General features: G+C 47.8%; 1 protein-coding gene across 2 annotated transcripts; it reads right to left on the minus strand.

The window, feature by feature from the left end:
- Window positions 1-14,509: 14,509 nt before the first annotated feature.
- LOC123064806 (uncharacterized) lies at window positions 14,510-17,945 on the minus strand. 2 transcript variants are annotated; one of them, XM_044488211.1, is made up of 7 exons: window positions 17,387-17,945; window positions 16,451-16,754; window positions 15,901-16,339; window positions 15,699-15,798; window positions 15,414-15,563; window positions 15,168-15,278; window positions 14,510-15,094 (listed from the first exon to the last, which is right to left on the minus strand). In XM_044488211.1, the coding sequence occupies exons 1-7, from the start codon at window positions 17,717-17,719 to the stop codon at window positions 14,609-14,611; spliced, it is 1,923 nt and encodes a 640-aa protein (XP_044344146.1). In that variant the 5' UTR covers window positions 17,720-17,945; the 3' UTR covers window positions 14,510-14,608. The 2 variants fall into 2 exon arrangements, with proteins under 2 accessions (XP_044344146.1, XP_044344147.1); XM_044488212.1 differs by having other exon boundaries at window positions 14,510-15,089; window positions 17,387-17,943.
- Between the last annotated feature and the right edge of the window lie 2,040 nt (window positions 17,946-19,985).

Genomic DNA, 19,985 nt, shown 5'->3' on the forward strand with positions numbered 1-19,985 from the left:
GTAGTGCTTGGCGAAGCTCTGCCGGAGAACTGCAAGCTCCACCACCACGCCGTCGTGCTGCCGGAGCTCTCCCTCAACTTCTCCTCTCCCCTTGCTAGATCGAGAAGGAGGAGACGTCCCCGAGATGTACGTGTGTTGAACGCGGAGGCACCGTTGTTCGGTGCTTAGATCGAATTTGGCCGCGATCTGAGTCGCTTAGTGAACGACTCCACCGACCGCGTTCTTGCAACGCTTCCGCATCGTGATCTTCAAGGGTATGAAGATGCACTCCCCTCTCTCTCGTGGCTAGTTACTCCATAGATTGATCTTGGTGATGCGTAGAAAATTTTGAATTTCTGCTATGTTCCCCAACAGGAACCCCTTCCGGTGATCCGATGACTACCCGGTGCACTCCGAAACTCTTCCGGTGTCTGAATATCATGGTCCTATATATCAATCTTTGCCTCCAAACCATTCTGGAGCTCCTCGTCATGTCCGTGATCTCATCAGGGACTCCAAACAACATTCGATCACTATGGTGGTTTTGTCACGACAGATGTCCTAGTGAGAGGACTTGTCTTGATGCCATCACAACTAGGTAGTAGCTTGAACGAGGTTGGTCGTAATCGTGAGACGTGAGGTTTTACCCATGTTCGTCCCCTCACGGTGGAGGTAAACGCCTACATCCTGCTTCATTGATATTGATGACCATGATGCTCACGATTACAAGGGTGCTCTTTGGCTACCTCTCCCTCAAGAGCTATTGACTTGTCTGTCTTAACTTGTCTATTGAGACCTATCTATTCAGACGTCTAAAAAAACTTGACCCTCTTGGTTCACCCCGCCCCTCCTTATATAAGTTGAAGGGGCGGGTTACAAGTAGAGTCCGAGTCGGTTTAACACTTAAACTATTATGACTTCTCATCGTGGGCTTCTTAACGTCTTGGGCTTCTCTCCGTGGGCTTCTTAACGTCTTGGCCTTCTTAACCCCAAGAGACTCATCTCTGTGACTCCATGTATCTGTCAGGTCACAATCTGTCTACCGGGTTATAATTGTCTGCCAGGTAATAACTGTCTGCCGGGTCATAACTGTCTGTCGGGTCATAACTGTCTGTCGGGTCATAATCTGCCAGTTTACAATCCGCCGACTTACAATATGTCGGGTCACAATCCATCGGCTTACAATCTGTCGGGTCACACCTATTGGGTCTCACCTGCCAGGTCTCAACCGCCTAGTCTCACCCATCGGGTCTCACATGCCGGGTTACACCTGCCGGGTTAGGATCTGAGATGACTTAACATGTCTGCTTAAATCCAGAGATGACTTAACGTCAGGGTGACTTAAACCCAGAAATGACTTAAGCCTTAGGGCGGCTTGTCCTGCTGAGTTGGGTCTTGGTCGTGGGGAATATCCCCAATAGTCACCAAATCATATAACTCATATAACACTATATCGTCAATGGACGTTAAGCATGTAGACCCTACAGGTTCGAGAACTATGTAGACATGACCGAGACACCTCTCCGGTCAATAACCAATAGTAGAACCTGGATGCCCATATTGGTTCCTACATATTCTACGAAGATCATTATCGGTCGAACCAAAATGACAACATACGCAATTCCCTTTGTCTATCAGTATGTTACTTGCCCGAGACTCGATCGTCCGTCTCTTCATACCTAGTTCAATCTCGTTGCCGAAAAGTCTCTTTACTCGTTCCGTAATACATCATCTTGTAACTAACTCCTTAGTCATTTGCGTGCAAGCTTATTATGTGTATTATCGAGAGGGCCCAAAGGTGTATTACCGAGAGGGCCCAGAGATACCTCCCCGATACTCAGAGTGAAAAATCCCAATGTCAATCCATGCCAACTCAACAAACACCTTCGGAGATAACTATAGAGCATCTTTATGATCACCCAGTTATGGTGTGACGTTTGATAGCACACAAGGTATTCCTCCGGTATTCGGGAGTTGCATATGATCTCATGGTTGAAGGAACATGTATTTGACATTCAAGAAAGCAGTAGCAATAAACTGAACAATCATATGCTAAGCAATTTGGGGAAGGCTAGAAATCAAGGTTGAAATGGTTGGAATGAAATCTCTTGATCTCACACTCGTACAACGAGCTACTATACAAATGATTTTTAACCCCTTTCTGCGATGGCATTTTAAACCGCCGCCTGGCGAGTGTGAGCGATAGGGGGGTCCTTCCCACACGACCCAGAAACTGTTGGGAATAGGGAGCCATGATGCATACAGTTGTCCTTATAAAACTGTTTCGAATATCCCAAATGCTCCATCCTTGCTACTTGTTTGTGCTTGCATTGCCATCGCAGTCGGTATTCTGTGGTACTATGTTTACGATGCGCGACCCATCACAAAAAGTTCACGATTATAGGACATGTACGATAAGCAGACAATCACACACATTTACTTTTCCTCGACTCGACTGTATGCGATTCGATGTAAGAGTGCATACAGTTGTCCCTATAAAACTGCATGCGAAGCCTGAATATATCCCACACAATTCATATGTCGTACCCGCGTCGGATGAAGACCTATCGCACAAGTTCTTCTATGAGCAAACGTTTGCGATGCGCACGAGTAACAGTCCATAATTGCCAAGTGTGTGTGATAAAGTGACTTTCACAAACATTTAATAAGAAGGAACTGCGTCCGATACTGTTGTCAGTCTCACACATATTTTCTTGGCTGATCATGTGTGCAGTAGAGATTGATCGCACATACGTAGTGGATCCGAGAACGTGTCTAATCTCCATGTTTATCGCAGACATTTTACATTTGCAAACCGTGTGCATTGTAATCCCTAATTTAATTCCTAATTTAATCCCTACATTTAAAAATTATAGATTTTGAATTCGAAAGTAGGCAATCATTTATTTCATATCGAACCATGTTTATTACAAATATAGATTCAAGCACGAATGCATAATTCGATGCACCGGTACATATACTGAAGAACTACAGAAGCATCAAGTAAAGAATGAATGAACCACAGCTGTACTAAAGACTGTAAAGAAAGAGGCAAAAGACATTCTGGTTGCTGGAGAAGGTGAAGCGGAATGCTCATATTGTGCCCTCCTCCATGTGTAATGCGCGCACGACTCTAGGCTAACCCCTTGTGATGGCTGCCCGCCATCCTTCATTGTCTTCATTAGGACTTCTCGATGCTCATTGTAGTCTCGATGAAATACTTTAACCTTCATCGTGTGTCCACCAATCATGTACTTTGCGAGGTAATATTGAGTAAACTGCTTTGGGAATCACTGCAAACGAAAAAAATTCAGTCATTATGGTCTAACAACTCATTATGGGCAGTAAAAAGAGAAGGCTGCAGAGTTTGTAGTTACCATCCGACAGCTCACTGTTGTGTTGGATAGAGCGTAAACAAATAATTTGCATGCTACCGTTCGTATCTTTTTGCTAAAAATCCTTATCAGTTTTCTCATTTGATGTTTGTTCATAAATTTCAGCACCAACTGAAATCACCGAAATTCAGTGAACTTCAGTGATTTCGGTTTGTATTTCAGCCAAAGGGCCGAAATGTTTAATTTAATTCTTTTTTTGAAATTTTTGAAAAGATTTCGAAAAATATTTGAATTCCTATGTACTACTGAAATTGCTGAAATATTTTGGCCAAAACATTAGTATCTTAGTATCTACTGAAATTAATGAAATTCAGTGAATTTCATCAAAATCTCACTAAAATTGAAAACCATGCGCAAGACATGAGCTCCGAGGAATCAAATGGTTTAAGCGGCATTCTGGAGCAACAGTTCCTACAATCCGAATGAGCAATCCATCAAAATTCCTCTGGAACACCGATTCCTCAGATTTCCAGTTAAAATCCTTTGAACCTAATAAGGCATTACTTACCGTCAGACATCTCTTTGTTTGAGCACAGCAGATAGCTAGCTCAAACACAAAGAGTGTTATCTAACCCATGTCACTATTGGAATATTAGATTAAAAGAAGGAGGGACGATGACAGCCTCGGCTCGCTTCAGTGCTTGTAGTCATCGCTAGGTGGTCTATGGATCTGGATGTAATTTTTATTATTTCTAGTGTTTGTTATACTACCATGATTGAAGATGAATAGATTGGTAGTTTTTCCAAAAAAAAAAGAGTGGCAGGCAGGTGTTACATGGAGCAGAACAGGCGGTTGAATTGGACGCCGCATGCAAGCTCAAGGGGATTCAGAGTGCCAAAGCTACAACCACTACTCGGACTTGCACTCAGTGAGTGATATGCGATTCCTTCTTCCTTCTCAAAATCGATTGACCGAAATCGGAAAATCAGTCGACTCACATTTAGCTGATTTTTTAGATGTTTTTGGACTTTTTTGCTATTTATTTTGAATTCACTGTTCATTGTGTACAGATGAGCCAGGGGGCAGATGTGAATCAGAGTACCTTTAACAATTGATGTTTTCTTAACATGTTTTTCTCCAAAGTCCAAACTATTGGTGTCATGTTTGGAGTAATGTTTATGGAGTACACAAACTTTGAGATGCATTATGTTTGCATGTGGAATGAGACTTGAGGAGCGGTGGCAACATACATCACGTCCTACCAATTCATAAAAAATAGTCCAGGGTTTTATCATTTTTCTCCTGAACAACACTGATTTCGCCACCGGATGTACGAGCCCTTTTATTCTTGGACAGGGAGGCAACGCCACTATTGTTGGACATGAATACATCGGTGAGGACGGTGCTGGACTGTAGGGAAGCCATGAGAATATCCAATCCCTGCAAGCAAATTAGTTGAGCAGATCGATATTATTAATAACAAATAGAGTACAAATTATGCATCGACATCACGCACCTCTTGTGGACCGATCTTGACAGACTTCTCCTCGAGTACGAGGCCCTTCTCTTCTCCGTTGAGTTTGCTGAGCAGCACCATGACAGAGACGTTTGACATGGGTGTGATGGTGAGGTCGTCCATGACGGTGTACGTCACCAAGCCCTGCACGAACCCACCACCGGCCACGATGGAGCCGCAGCTAAGGCAGCCGCGTGGAACTGTCGTCGCCAACGTAGGCGCAGCGACAGCCGGGTATTGGGGTCGGAATGACCCCGATGACAGCGGCATGGTCTGTGGCACGGGCGTCGAGGGCGCCGCCGTGGCCGTGGTGGCGGACGAAAGGGGGCCTCGGATGGCAGGGTTTTGCAGGAGAGTATAGCGGTGCGAGTTGAGGAGCGCGTCCTGCACGGCGTTGCTCTGCATGTACGCGGGATTCATCCCTTCGGCGCTGGCGTAGATGTTGGCCGCGCCGGCCCCGTCGCCGCCGGCCCTAAGCAGCTTGGCGACGGTGCCGACGGGCGTCGCGAGGATGCCGAAGAGGAAGTCGACGGCGTCCTTGCCGGCCTCCGCGTACAGCACGCGCTTGGCCTTCGCGTCGATGAGCAGCTTCATGGTCGGTGCGGGCGGAGCCGCGGCCGTGGCGGCGGCGGTAGCCATGCTTGATCTAGTCACTAGTTTACGTTCGTAGGATCGATCTCTCGGCAGATTTGTATCTCGGTATGATGTCGCGTGCGTGGTGCGTGCGGTGGCAAGAAAAGAAAATGTAAGGAAAGGTAAGAAACACGGAGGAATCTCTCCGTGTAGTAATAATGGAAAGAAACGCGGAGGGATTTGTCCCTGCTCGATCCGGTGCCCGGTGCCCGGTGCTCGGTGATTGTGTGCGTGTTTTTTTTGTAGGCATCGGTGGTCGTGTTTATTGGGTAGGTCCGAATGGGCAGGCCATCAGGCACCTAGGCCCGGCCCAATAAACAAGCCTCCTGACAACTCGACGGACTTCACCGCCGGCAGGTGCGAGCGGGACGCTGTCGCCGTGCCAGAGGTAGGAGTCGTTTTCGCCGCACGCTGCTTACTAATGACCATGGAGCTGACACAGGTGAGGAGGCCGGTGCCAAGCCACAGCGAGGAGGGAGAAGAGGAGGTCCACTTACCGCTTGCCGGCTTCGGCAATCGGCATACAGCACGCTGCACGCCCCGGACGTCGATACAAACATTGGTCTAAAAACATGTTAACTAGGTGCAGTTGCAGTGGCTAAACACCCAAGAGAGAAAGCAGAATTACATACCCGAGGTATGAGTTATCCTTGAGCCTCTTGCAACTCGTTGCTCTCACCCTCTTTCCTCGCCAGCAGTTCCATCAGCTCTTCGATCCAGATTCTCTATCTTCATGAATATCCCAACTGCCGTCTCCCTCCAAATGTTTCTTCAGCTTTTAACGTTCATCCGTCCTGAGAAAGGCACATCATGCCATGTGATTCCAACACATTTTGTTAACAACAGTTATCTCAACCAGCAAATATCTTCATTTTTTACAGAGAAAAACTAATTTATAGAGATATAAACAAGAAGGTTTCAACCTAGCTACAGTGAAGCAAAAGTGATTTTTTTTAAAAGGACGAGCTCACTATGAATCAGTCTACTAGTAGTATGCAAGAAAAATCAGTACTTGAACAATCAATAATGTACAAAACAAGTACTCCCTCCGTCTCATAATGCAAGACGTTTTTGCAAGCTATTATGGGACTGGAGGGAGTATTTCATAACTTATAAGAGCAACAACTCATGTTCTACTAAAATGCCATTTGGTATATACTGAAAAACTACAAGTGTTTGCCCTGTTATCTTGTTACAGATGCAGGACATGCATTGTCAATCTGAAAATGCTGTATGGGCATGGAATTTGTGAAGATGGTTTACAAGGATAGCTACAGGAGAGTGATGTAAAAAACCACCGCTTGTTGTGATAAAAATAAAATGTATAAAATATACAGGAAATTAGAAAAAAAAATACCACCATAAGGAATTTGGCGTCAGCTTTCCTCCCATGGATATACAATACTTATGTATCCAAGCAGAACAAGCTAGTGTACCAGTAAAGAGCCGTTGCTGAGTTTTAGAGAAAAGAGAGACGTGCTCCTGTAGCTGGTCCGAATCCAACCCTAGACTAAGACTATATATAGTGATATGCTACTCTACAAGTAATGAAACTGACATATCCAATGTTCGCTTCTCCTCTTCTCTAGGTACCCTGCCTAGCATCCGAAGCTCCGGCCGCAGCAACCATGTCTGCTGGGTCGTCCACCTACTCTTCAGCAGGCAATCGAGGTAACAACCAGATGTGTGCCAAGTCGCCACTCGTACCATCGCCTGTGTATCTCATCACACCCCCGCCGACACACTCACCGCAGTTAGTTGCTCATCGCAACTCGCTGTTGTTGGTGTGGTGCCATTGCTGCCAGTCACGTAGAGTCATCTGTCGCGTCTCAGCTACAATCCTCAACCCTGCCGGAGTCTTCTACAGATGCCCGAATCATGGGGTAATAATATGTTTAAGTTGTTCGCCAGCTTTTAGTTGTTGATTTTTGTAATAGTTTCGTTGATGATCTTCCAATTTGCTTTGTGCAGAAAAGGGAAGATTCATATGATTTGTATTTCTGGGAAGTTGCTGATGTGGGGGGATGGAAATCCGTTGATTATTTGTTTAGCCGAGGAATCCCGATACCAGCAAGTTGGGGTGTTGGACAAATAACTAAAGGAACGATAGAAGGGGAAGATGTAGAGTAGAAGGTTAAAGATGCAGTTTATCTGATCATGGCCAAGCAACAACTAATGAACGGCCTTGACAACAATGGGGAGATGAAAGAGATTGTGAAGATAATGGGCAAGATCGTTGTGCTCTGTAGGATGATTGTCTCTTTATTTGCAGTGTATGTAGCACTCGTGATGTATTCAGTGGCTATGACATGAGCACTTTCCTGAAACTAGTTATGAATAAAAACCTGTTTAGCAAGTTGAGCGTAGTGTTGTGAACATCTAATGATTTCTATTAACGAAAATCAGTGTGTATCCCCTTTTTCTCATAAATAAATAAATAGCAGAGGCCCTTTTGCTAATAAATAAATAAGCATAGGCCATTTTGGGTCAACTTTGTTCCCATTCGAAAACGTAGAGCAAATTGTAGTCTAGCATCAAACTATGTCATGAATACAAGTTTCACAGCCAAATATGAGTACAACTAAAGAACAATGTCATCATATTTTAGTGGTCATACAATCACCAAACATAAATCAACATAAATAATAAGTGATATTAACAGCAAAATACTAAACAACAACTTCATCAGATTTCAGTTGTCATAGCAAACACAATTTCTCATAGTAGATAGAAAATCGTCTTCTTACAGGAAAATACGACAAAAGCAATCTAATCATCATCTGCAGCAGCAGTGTCAACACCTTCGCCATGTGTATCAGTCTGAATCGTAATTCCCCCAGTGTCATCTCATCATCAATGTCCTCAAACGTTGGCTTCTTATTGATCAACTCTTGTACGTCCACAACCCGACAAGTAATCTTTTCGCCAACGTTATTGATGTGATGATTCTCAAGATACTACGAACATCTATGGAATCTTCTACAACAGGAGCGGTGTAAGCATTGTCTTGTTGTGCAGCTTCATTAAACGAATTCAACTGCTCAAACTTTTGCAATACTGTCCAGTCATCGTTACGTGCATATGTGTCTTCCAAGAAAAATATATGTGTTGCTTCATTTGTCAAAATAAAAGGCTTGTTGATGTGGTACGCCGCCTTGACATTGATGGATTTGAAATAATCATCAGCTTTGGGTTTTGCGATCTTGGAAAACAGGTTATACCAACGACAGCAGAAGAGAACAACCTCGAAACTGGAGATATACTGCTACTGGACAATGTTTGTTATGTTAGCATACATTTCAATTATCTCTTTGTCGTATGTATCCGTGCTCATGATGACACTATTTTGTGCCTTCCTGCCTTCGTCCCATGAAGGGTGTTGTAGTGCACATCTCCAATAACGCAATATTCATAATGTCTTACCTGAGTATCAGGACCCATTGCTAGTGCGTAAAGGGCATCATTAACTACATGCCCATCCTCCCGCATCTTCTTAACCTATAGTTATAAAATAGACAAGTCGGTCATCCTATGTACGCAATATATTTAAAAACTGACAATGCAATTCAAAAGCTTACACTGCTCTTCAACCATTTCACAAATCCTGCCCTAATCGGTTTGTCAATTTTCTTTGATTTTGCGCGGGTCACTCCTTTTTATAGATGTTGCACAACATAATGATTGTGTCAAACATTTAAATATATATATAAGAATGTGTTGCAAGTTTAGTAGATTACACTGTATAAGCTGCAGTACTTAGCACTTGATATAAGATAGAATCTCAGGATAGTTATTCACCATATACTAAACCATTTTGTCCAAATCTTTAGGTTTGTCATATTGTCGGCTCTTCCCTGTAACTCAAACAGAACAATCAAAAACATTGAGCTCGGCGTTACTTTCACCCACCCTTTTGCTAAGCTGATCAGCTGTTTCAATGTATTTTGAACAGAATGTCAATGCTTCTGTAGCATTTTAGGCCTCTGCAATTGAATCCTTAGGTCTAGCTCTGCTCCTAACATGGCCCTTGAAAGTGACTAGTCGCCTTTCAATTGGGTACATCCAGTCATACTATACTAGACCTCTAAGTAGTACCTCATCAGATAGATGAACAACCAAATGCCCCATCACATCAAAGAAGGCTGGAGGATATATCTTCTCAAGGTCGCATGGGATAGTTGGTATCTTGTCTCTAAGACGCTCCACGGCATCTATCCTGATATTTCTACTGCAAAGTTCCTTGAAGAACTATCCCAACTATGCAACTGCTTTGTATAAGTCAGGGCGACCCAATCCTCTAAGGATAACAGGTAAAACCCTTTGAAGTAGGACGTGGCCGTCATGAGTTTTCAACCCTTATACCTTGTTTCCATCTCCACTGACTCTCCTTTCAAGGTTGGAAGCAAATCCATGTGGGAATCTCACACGTGACAAGACATTGCAGAATTCTTTTTTTACCTTGTCCAAGACGTACACACCTGGTGCCATATCCCGTGATGCACCATCATCTTTCACCTGCAAATCGGATCTGATACCCAGGTATGTCAAATCAATCCTAGATTTTAAGATATATTTCGTCTTGCCTTTAATGCCGAAAAAGGGTTTCCCCCCGCTTTGTATACAAAGCAACCAACCGAAACATACAGGGATACGTGTTGGGGCGAAAGCAGCACAATCACGCCCAAAAGAAACAACAGGGAAAGAGCAAAAGAAACAAATGCCGACAACGGCGGATCAACAAAAACGAAGAAGCCTCGCGATCGCTGGGCCCACCGGGCTCATCCACTAGGCTCCAAGACTCCGAAGCGCCGGCACCAATCAACACCACCAAGAAGGATCGCGACGATGACGACGCTGCTGCCAAGGGTTTCCCCCGATACACGACGAGGCGAGAGGAAGGGTAGCCCCCGACGCCCTCCCGGAAGGTCAGGTGGCACCCATAGGCGCCACCGCGCCGGAGTCGGCCACGCCGACAGGGGTTTCCCCCAATCCCAACCCGCACCTCGGGCGCTCCGGATCCCGCCACCAAACCAACCACCACCCTGTGCCAACGCGGTCATGAGGCCTCCACGCCGTCTCACCACGGCACCGCGAAGTGAGGACAGCACGGCGAAGAATCAGAACCGGGACTAGGGCATCAGCACCATCGGCACGCGGGAGGGCCCCACCTCCACCGTCAGCGACAGTAGCCGTCCGGACGCAATAGCAGGAGCACACCAGGCCCGTAGGCCCACAGGCCCGGCCGAGCCCTCGTGGGCCCGTAAAGCTCCCGCCTTCGCGCTGCTGCCGGCATGCCGTCAGCACCGACGCCCCAAGTCCGAGCCGCTCCACCTCCTCACCGCGCCACAGACAACGAGACCATGCCGGGGGCCGGCCCGTTAGGGCCCAGATGGGGCCCGTCGGGCCCAGATCTGGGCCGGGGGTGCATCGACGGCCACCCAGCACCACCACGCCACCCCGCCGCCAAGGAGCGGCGCCGTCACCACGCCTGCCGCCGGCCGCCACCGCAGGGCCGCCGGACCGCAGCCAAGCCTGGCTGCACCGCCGCCGCCTCCCTGCCCCGGGAAGGGAGCACGCGCGCGCGGGGACTGGAAGGCCCGCCGCCGCCGGCACCACCCGGGCCAGCGCCGGGGGCGCCCACCGAGGGCAGCGGGGGGAGATGGGGAAGAAGGGGACCTGCGGGCGAGGGGCGCGAGCTCCGCCCCGGCCACCTCCCGGGGAGGCGGCGCGAGGCGGCCTAGACGGAGGAGGGGGAGGGCGAAAGGGGGGCGGAGGCGGGGGGCGGGGCCGACGGCCGGCGGCGGCGGGAGGGGGGCGGGGGAAACCCTAGCGCCCGCCTAGTCGCGGGAGCGAGCCAGCCCACAAACTTGTCTATGCAATGGCGCTACAGACACTCTTGAACCCCCTCGTCTTGCCTTTAAGAAGTGTGCCGATAATGCTGCCACATATATTTTTTTTGATGTGCATCACATCAAGATTATGCTGCAGTTCCAAATCTTTCCAATACTCCAAGTCCCACAAAGTGGACCTGCGGGTAAACAATAATCTCTCTTCTGCCCTGCCACGCTTCCTTTTCCCGCTATCATTATCAGGATGGTTTCCTGGTGCAAACATTTGGTGGTATGTTGTAAGGGATAACAAGCACTGGGCACATGCTATATGTGGCGCTCTGGTGGCAAAATGGGTTGAATCCATCTATAGCTAAGCCAAGTCTAATGTTTCTCGGCTCAGCAGCAAACTTTTTGTGTTTCAGATTGAAGCTTGTCCAATCACTACCATGAGATGGCTTACATTCTGATCTATGTACTCCTAGTTTCTAGAATGCCACAGTACATCCTCTTTTCTTTAAACATTATGAAACGGGCGACGCTAGGCGCCATTGCACCGGCCCAAACGGTTCAGCCGGTCCAACCCCAGCCACCCGATCTAGCGAGCAGCCGTTCGATCTATGCTTTGACTTCTCCCTCTTCTTCTTCCTCCCTGCGTGCAGCGCGAGCGCGGCTCTCTGTCGCCTGGCTGTCCTCCTGGCCCGTTGGCCGCTACCCCCTCACCTGCAACCCCTCTCTCTGTCGCTCTCGTTCTGCTGGATGCCGCACTCGCTGCCAATCGTCGCCATCCAGATCCACGCATGCAGCAAAACTTCTCCCGTGGGTTGCAGCTCCCCCTCGCTGGTGATGGCCGCGGCTCCGGCAACACCAGACGCAGGTTGCAGCTCCGCTGGATGCAACTCTTGTTGCCGCCGGTTGCAGCTCGACGTCTGCCGTTGCCGCTGGCATGTGGCTCCCATGGCCGCCCGTTGCAGCTTTCTATTGCACGGTCGTAGCAAACGGAGAAAACGGTTGCAGCAAAAAAGTCTGTCACCATCGTCGCCGTTTGTAGCTCGTCGTTGCATGTAGCAGCCATTGCGTTCTAGAAAAAAGAATGGATGTAGCAAAAATCTCCAACGATAGTAGCAAAATCCTACTACGGTTGCAGCAAATTGTCGTTGTCGTCGTCGCGAGGTCACAGCTCCACCTGATGGATGTACCAAAAAGCTTCGCCGGTAGTAGCAAAATACAACTACGGTTGCAACTTCCCCTTGTTGTGCAGTGCCATTGAAGCTTTCTGTGTCTATGGTTGAAGCTTTTTTCAACTGCTGTTGAAGCTTTCCAAGGTGACGGTTGCAACACTTGTATACGCGGGATGGATCCGAGCATGGCGGCAGGTAGCCATGGCGGCCGGCGAGGGGAGCTCCTGGCCACCGGCAATGGAGCTTGTGGTGGCCCATCGCAGCCCGGGAGGAGGGGGAGGAGATGCGTGCTTGTGAAGGCTGTATCTAGGGGATGGACATGGCCATGGCGGCCGGCGAGGGAGCGCCTGGCCATCGATGATGGAGATCGTGATGGCCCAATCGCAGCCCGGGGGAGGGGAGAGGGGGAGGGATGCGCGCGCGTAAGGCTGGAGGTAGGGGATGAAGACACATAGGAAGGAGGCGGGGCGCGCGGGGCCACTGCGTATGCGCGTTTGCCAGCGTGGTGTGCGAACTGGCTGAAAGTTTGGCCGGCGCACCGCGCCCAATCGTTTCCCTTATGAAACAACCTTTGCAATCTTGCTATAACTGAAAAATGTCTCCGAACCTTATGAGGAATTCTCTTCACAGCATCGCCATCAACAAGCGCAATGTCCATTTATCTTGGAAAAAGTCTGAAATAAACCTTGAATTTATAGACGAAAGCTAAATCAAACCCTGAACTCTTAATCCCTGAAATCAGCACACCGAATTCTCTAATCCCGGTCTGCTTTAAACCTTGAGCATATTTTCAAGGGGATTGTTGACGTGGCAGGTAACGCTAAGGCCGGACATGATCCGCCGGCCCATCAGGCGCGAAGTGTCTTTTTTTTTTGTATGGTGCGACTTAAAAATACACAAGAGAAAGAAAAAAAGACTAACAAGATTTCGTACTTGGGACCTGGTGCTACTATGCTCATCCCGCTAACCACTCTAGCAGACGACTTTTGTCTTAAACAGGAAGTGCGAACATATTTAATAAGACACTGCAACTTCAAGATTTGAAACATTTATAATTTTGAAACATTTTCTTGGAAATTTTAGTAATTTTGAGATCCAAGTATTCTTACAAAAATAATTTTTTAAATTCCAAACATTTTTTGGAATTGTGATTTTAAAAAAATAAACAGAAAGAAATTTTGAAAACACAAACCATTTTTAAAATCCCCGAACAGTTTTTAATGCACGAACACTTTTTGAAAATAAACACGAACAAAATTTTGAAAACAAGAATGATTTTTGAAACCTAAACAAAACAAGTGCGAACAGTTTCCAAAAGAAGTTTTTTTGAAACATAAATATTTCTTTGTAAAATGGAAACAAATTTTGAAACCTGAATAAATTTTAAAGTCCGAATACTTCCTAACTTTTTCTAAAATGGGAACAAATTTTCAAATATTGTTCATGTTTTCAAATTTTGTTCATGTTTCGAAATTATTCCTTTTTGTAAAAAGTGTTCGCACTTTCAAAATCGTAGGGGATTTCAAAAGAGGCTTCACGTTTTCAAAATGTGTTTGTGTTTTCCGCATAATTCTAAAAATGTTCAGATTTTAAAATTGTTGATGATGTTGAAGAAAATATATCTAAAAATTTCAGAATTGTTTTAAAATCTCGACGCTTCTGTGTGTTGTTAAATATTTTCGTGCTTCTTATTTATCAACAACAGGTATTAAATAGAGTGGCTATCAGGAGAAGGGCAGCAACGAGAGGTTCGAAGTTCAATTCCTGACAACGTCTCAAAAAAAATTTGAGGCAAGACAACGCTTCAATTGCTCTGGTATATTTATGTTTGCCTGGTTGGCCTACCGTCCAGCGGCAGTTTAAGTTCTCCTGGTGGCCCAGTACAGCCCGCCGGCAGTCAGCGATCCCGGGTTTTAGCTGCCATGTCAACGATCCTTGTTTGGCAACTCACTCGAGGTTTAAAATAGACCGGGATCAGATAGTTCAGCGTGCTGATTTCAGGGATTAAAAGTTCAGGGTTTGATTTAGCTTTCGTCTACAAATTCAAGGTTTATTTTAGACTTTTCCCATTTATCTTCATCTGATCTCTTCATGCATCTACCACACGTACATATACACATAATGAAATATAATAGCTACACAAAAATAAGTTTAACTATACGCAGCAACACGTACGTACTCAGTGACAGCACGACACCATATATATGCAGCCTAATCCGTACTACTATATGCTCGGCACGGCAGTATATGCATTCACGAGACGAGGGGCAGTAGGTATCTGAAGTCGGCGTCGTAAGGCTCGATCTCCACCATCTTCTCCGGCGTCGGCGGCCTGCCGCGGTGGAGGAGTTCCCTGATGGCCCTCTTGAGCTCGGGCGCCCTGGTGGCGCGCGGGAGCTGGCTGTGGACCCACTCCAGCAGCGACTCCACGTCGTCGGCGAAGCACCGCATGTGCCAGTGCAGCAGCTTGGGCAGCACGATCGTCGCCGCCGCCGCCGCGGCCTTCGACTTCGCCTTCTTCCTCCTCGCGCCGGCCACGCGGACGCACCGCTCCAGGTACTCCACCTTGGCCGCCTCCAGCTCGCTCGACACCTCCTCCGCCGTGTACACCCGGACCTGCACTTCGTACGTCCTCGATCCTGTCAGGCTCGGCAAGAACAGTTGGGGATCGCGATCGATCGAGCTGATACTTACCGGTGGCGAGGAGCGGCTGCCCCTGCAGAGCGCGAAGACGACGTTGGGTTCAGGGTACCCTAGCCCGTAGCAGAGCTGCATGTCCCTCTCCCCTTCCTCCATCATCATCCCCTTCTCAGCCAATTTTCCATACATCCAAAATGTTCAGGTTAAATAATACTACTGTATAAATTGATTAATCTGTAAGATGAAGAACATCAATCGGGTTACAAGATTGATGTGGAATTCGGTGGATAGATTAGTTACCTGCTTGTTGCCCTCATCAGGGGGGTGCCTGAGGAACAGACGCTCGATCGACAGGACGCTCAGCACCCTTCCTCCCACGTTCACTGAAGCCTGATTCAGCAGGGCCAGCAGCTTGTCCGGCGATGGAGGCAGACCGTGCTGAAGAAATGCCTGAAAATTTGATAACATGGCAAAATTCACAGTTAATTTCTTCATGGGTCATATATATCAGGTTATATAATTTGTATTCACCAATTAGCTGATAAATGGTGTTCTTGTGTTGGTCAGTTCGGGTTTAAACCGTACATGCATCACGCAGAAGTTGTAGATGTTGAGCCAGAAGGCCAGCTTCTGCTTGTTGGTCAGGAAGCTCGGATCCACGGTGCACAGCTTGTTCATCAGCACTCTGAAGAAAACAAAAATAAAATTTCAATGCTACATTGCAACAAATTAAAATTTGTCCGTCCTCTTGCAATGACGATGATCAGGGTCTCTCTCACACTCTGACCTCAAGTTCTTGATGTCAGCGAGGCACAGCCACACGCGGCTCGAGTCGAACGAGCTCCGGGTGAACTCGACGAACCTCTCGCACCGGCCGGCCGGCTCCCCTTCGTCGCCGCCGCACTCCAGGGGCGCTGCTGCACGGCTCTTGACGGAGCGGATGGGCGACGGCGCCGCACGGTCGCTCGACGACGACGAGGACAACTTGGGGGCGAGGCTTCTGGAGGAGCCTATGCAGGAGGTGATGTTGAGCTTCGGCGCGCTGCTCAGCTCCAGCTCTGGGTCTGCATGATCCGTTGTCCTGCTCAGCTTGTGGAAGATGGTCACCGTCAGCTTGATGAGCTCTTCTGACAGCTTGTTTGGACTGCTCGAGCAGATTTTCCTTTCTGGAGGCCTGAGATTTTCAAAAGAGTGGCTGCTTCTTCTGCTCTGATCAGTCTCCTCGCCTGTCCTCCAAAGATTTCAAAATCAGAATCAACTTGTTGTTCTGCAAGAACTATTTGAGCAACCTATAAATTCTGAAATTGCGTCTGCTGAACATTTCATTTCATCTGTACCTTGCGAAGAGGCAGACCCAGCAGAGGCCTTGCTCTCACGCTCGAGACCTCCTCCATCGCCGCCGCCGCCGCCGCCTGGACCAGGCAGCCTTGGGAGCTGCTCGCCGCCATGGAGCTCCCTCCGGCCAATGCAGTGCCGGCCCGGCGGCCAGTCCTGCTGCCGCTGCCGCTGCTGCTGCTGAAGAATGCAGTGGTGGGTCCAGTTGCGCTCCCGGAGGAGGCGCGTCCGCAGGTCGTCGACCTTCTTCTCGAGGTAGAATATCTCGTCCTCCACAATCGCCAGCTCCGCGAGGAGCCCCCTGATCTGCAACGAGAATCGATCCGATTACCAACCAACACTTTCAGTGATCAGAACTACCTATGGTTGCTATGAGCCTATGAGCACAGATTAGCATGCCGCCTAACAAAATTACTGAAGAAATGGTGTATGGACTGCTTAGTTAAGTTACCACTTAGTGAAGCAAACCGTACAGGTGCAATCAAGTGATTTGTCAGGTACGAGAAGGCAGGCAGGCGGGCAGGAATCCTAGGACGTGAGGTGTGGCGGATAATGGGGGATGGTTATGTGCGGACAAATCCGGCATTGTGGCGTGCAATTTGGAAATAGTCCTTTGGGTGTCCTCCTGTGACTCCTGTCGAGCTAGATGTCCATATGCCACACAGCATTCATCCTTCCACAGAACTAGTTTTCGTAAGCTAGCTAATACTGCAGGCAAACAGACAACGAGGTGGTAGCAGAGACATGATCATGACCGACTGTCAAGTCCTGTGATGCACGGCGAGTGATGTTACATCTGCCTTCAAGTTTCTACAGTTCAGAGTTGGGACTGAATGTTTGGAACACTTTTACACTCGGTGACAGAAAACAATCAATTACCAAGCACAATGAAGTGAGAATGAGGTAAATTCAGAAGTATGCCAAGCACAATCAATTACCTTGGCCGGGACGAGGTGGGCGGAGAGGCAGCACCGGCAGGCGGCGGCGTCCAGGCGGCCGGCCTGGAGCGAGCAGCGGAGGACCCGGCTGAGGCGCTCCTCCTTGGCCAGCACGGCCTCCAGCTCCGACACCTCCAGCCGGAGCTCCTCCGCCCGGCACCGCTGCTCCTCCCCCTCGCCGTCCATCAGAAAGTACATGAGCTTCATCTTGCCCCGCGGCTGCCTGCTCCTTCTTAAACCCGCCACCGCCCGCCTCCGGCGGAGGCGCAGGGAGTAACAGCTGGCCCGTGATGATGGCGTCGTCGGTGGCGGCGGCGGCGTCGGCGACCCCATTCAATCACCCTGTCAAGCAAAGCAAGCCACGGGTTGCTGCTCGGAGAGGGGGCACAGGACTGGCTAGGGAGTAGGGATAGAGGTGGAGGACCGGAGGAGGACCGGAGGAGGACGGAGGCGATCACATGCGGAGCGAGGACTCTTCACGGAAGCAGCGGCAGCTCGGTCGGCGTCGGCGCACGCATGGAACGCATATGAGCGGCTTCAATTCCCGGGCGGTTGCGCGTGCGTACGGCTGCGAATTTATGCCCGTGAGCCCGTGATCCGTCTTCTTCAGCTTTACTGCTGCTACTGATAAAAAGCTTTTCTTTCTTTGCCGAGGCGAAAACTTTACTGTTCCCCTGCGAAAAGGAAGGACGCCATTTTCGACCTTGCGTTCCAAACGGAGCACTGTGCAGCTCGACGTGCGTATTGCCGTGCCAGAGGAAATTTCGTGCCCACGTCGTACAGACCTGGCCGTCGGTCCGTGCAAATATTTTGGTGTTTCTACACAAACGTTGCGAAGAGATTTACCTTTTCTGTTTTCCAGGCGCAAAGCACCGGAGAAATTTTTTGCTCTTGTGTCCAAAATAAATTCACTGTGTGCTTGTCAGCTCAGCGTATGTATTCCCATCATGGAGAAAATTGTGTACCCACGACCATTTTTGTTGGAGAGTTGAGTGTCATTGTTAGGTGTAGTATAAGGGCTAAAATGTAAAACAGAGAGTGTGGATGTATGTAGTGTGCAGGCAGAAAAAAGAATGAATAAGAAAGATAACCGAACTTACCTGAACTCTCCTCTCTCTTCTTCTCCACCTGCTAGTTGCGCTCAAGAAATTTTGAAGGATTAGCTACTCAATCAGCATGGTATCACACTAGTAGAAAACAAGGATTTCGTTCAGGCCAGATAAACCCATTAGTCCCGGTTCAGTTACGAACCGGGATTCATAGGGCATTGGTCCCGGTTCGTGAGGCCAGGGGGCCTACCGGGCCTCGTGGGGGCATTGGTCCCGGTTCTGGCCCTTTTGGTCCCGGTTGGTGAGACGAACCGGAATCAATGGGCCTCGCTCCTGGCCCATCATCATTGGTCCCGGTTGGTGGCTTGAACCGGGACCAAAGGGTGTCCTTTAGTCTCGGTTCAAGCCACGAACCGGGACCAATGATGTGCCTATATATACCCCCTCGCCGGCTAGCAGAGCACTTCATACTGCTCTGTTTTTTCTTGCCGACGAGGAGAGGGTTTTGTGGTGCTCTAGCTCACCTCCTATGCACATGAAGTGTTCGATGGAATGACCTAGACACACTACTTAAGCTTTCTCCTCTCCAAGCTCGACCTCCAAGCTCCATCTTCCTCAATATTTGTCTAGGTTTAGCGGTCCGTCACGTTCCGTCCCCGTCTTCACCACCGTCGATCGCCCGCGCCGATCTCGTCGCGGGCACCACCGTGGTGAGCCTCTTGTTCTTAACTTCTTTCTGAAAGGAAAAAATTCTTATTTGTATGTTTAGATCGATACTTGTATAATTTTCTTACTTTTATTATTGCTTCTTATTATATAGTGCGATGGTTTTGGTATCCGCCCCCATCGGCCCTCGTCCTGTCTATGATTCGGATGTGGTATATATATTATCTTTTATAACTATTTGGTTCATTTATTGTTTATGACAATTATGCCGACCAACGTGACATAGATTTTATTTATCTAGAAGGTATGTGAACCGGAAATTCCAACCGACCCTATTGTCAAAAGGTTAAATTTAGTTGAAGAATAAAACAATTTCTTGAAGGAAAAAATAAAAAAAATTGAGGAGGAGAAGATGATATTGGAGTTGCATGTTGCGGATGTCATCGATGATCACAATATCAAGATGGATACAATGCGCTTGAAGATTAAAAATATTAGAAAATATGTCACTCATATCGAGGCTTGGTATCATTATGCCGTTGGATCAATTGTTACCTTGGTTGCGATTATGATCGCATTTGTTTTCGCATTGAAATGTTTTACATAGTTTCAATGTATGGCTTAATTAATTAGATGCTCTGGAGAGCTATATGTTGTTCAATAAAAACTATGCACGTACTTTGGTTTTAATGTGATGATGAACTTCTATTAATTTGGTCACTTAATTATCTATTCATGATGTTATGTACTGGTTTTTGACACACTTAATTATATATAATGCACGCACATGAACCGGCAATGGATGTACGGTGACAGACACACCTCCAAGTACATTAAGGGCGAGCATAATTTTCTCGAAGTGGCTGAGGCAAACAAGCAGAATG

This window comes from Triticum aestivum, chromosome 3B (assembly GCF_018294505.1).
Source record: "Triticum aestivum cultivar Chinese Spring chromosome 3B, IWGSC CS RefSeq v2.1, whole genome shotgun sequence".
Lineage (NCBI taxonomy): Eukaryota > Viridiplantae > Streptophyta > Magnoliopsida > Poales > Poaceae > Triticum > Triticum aestivum.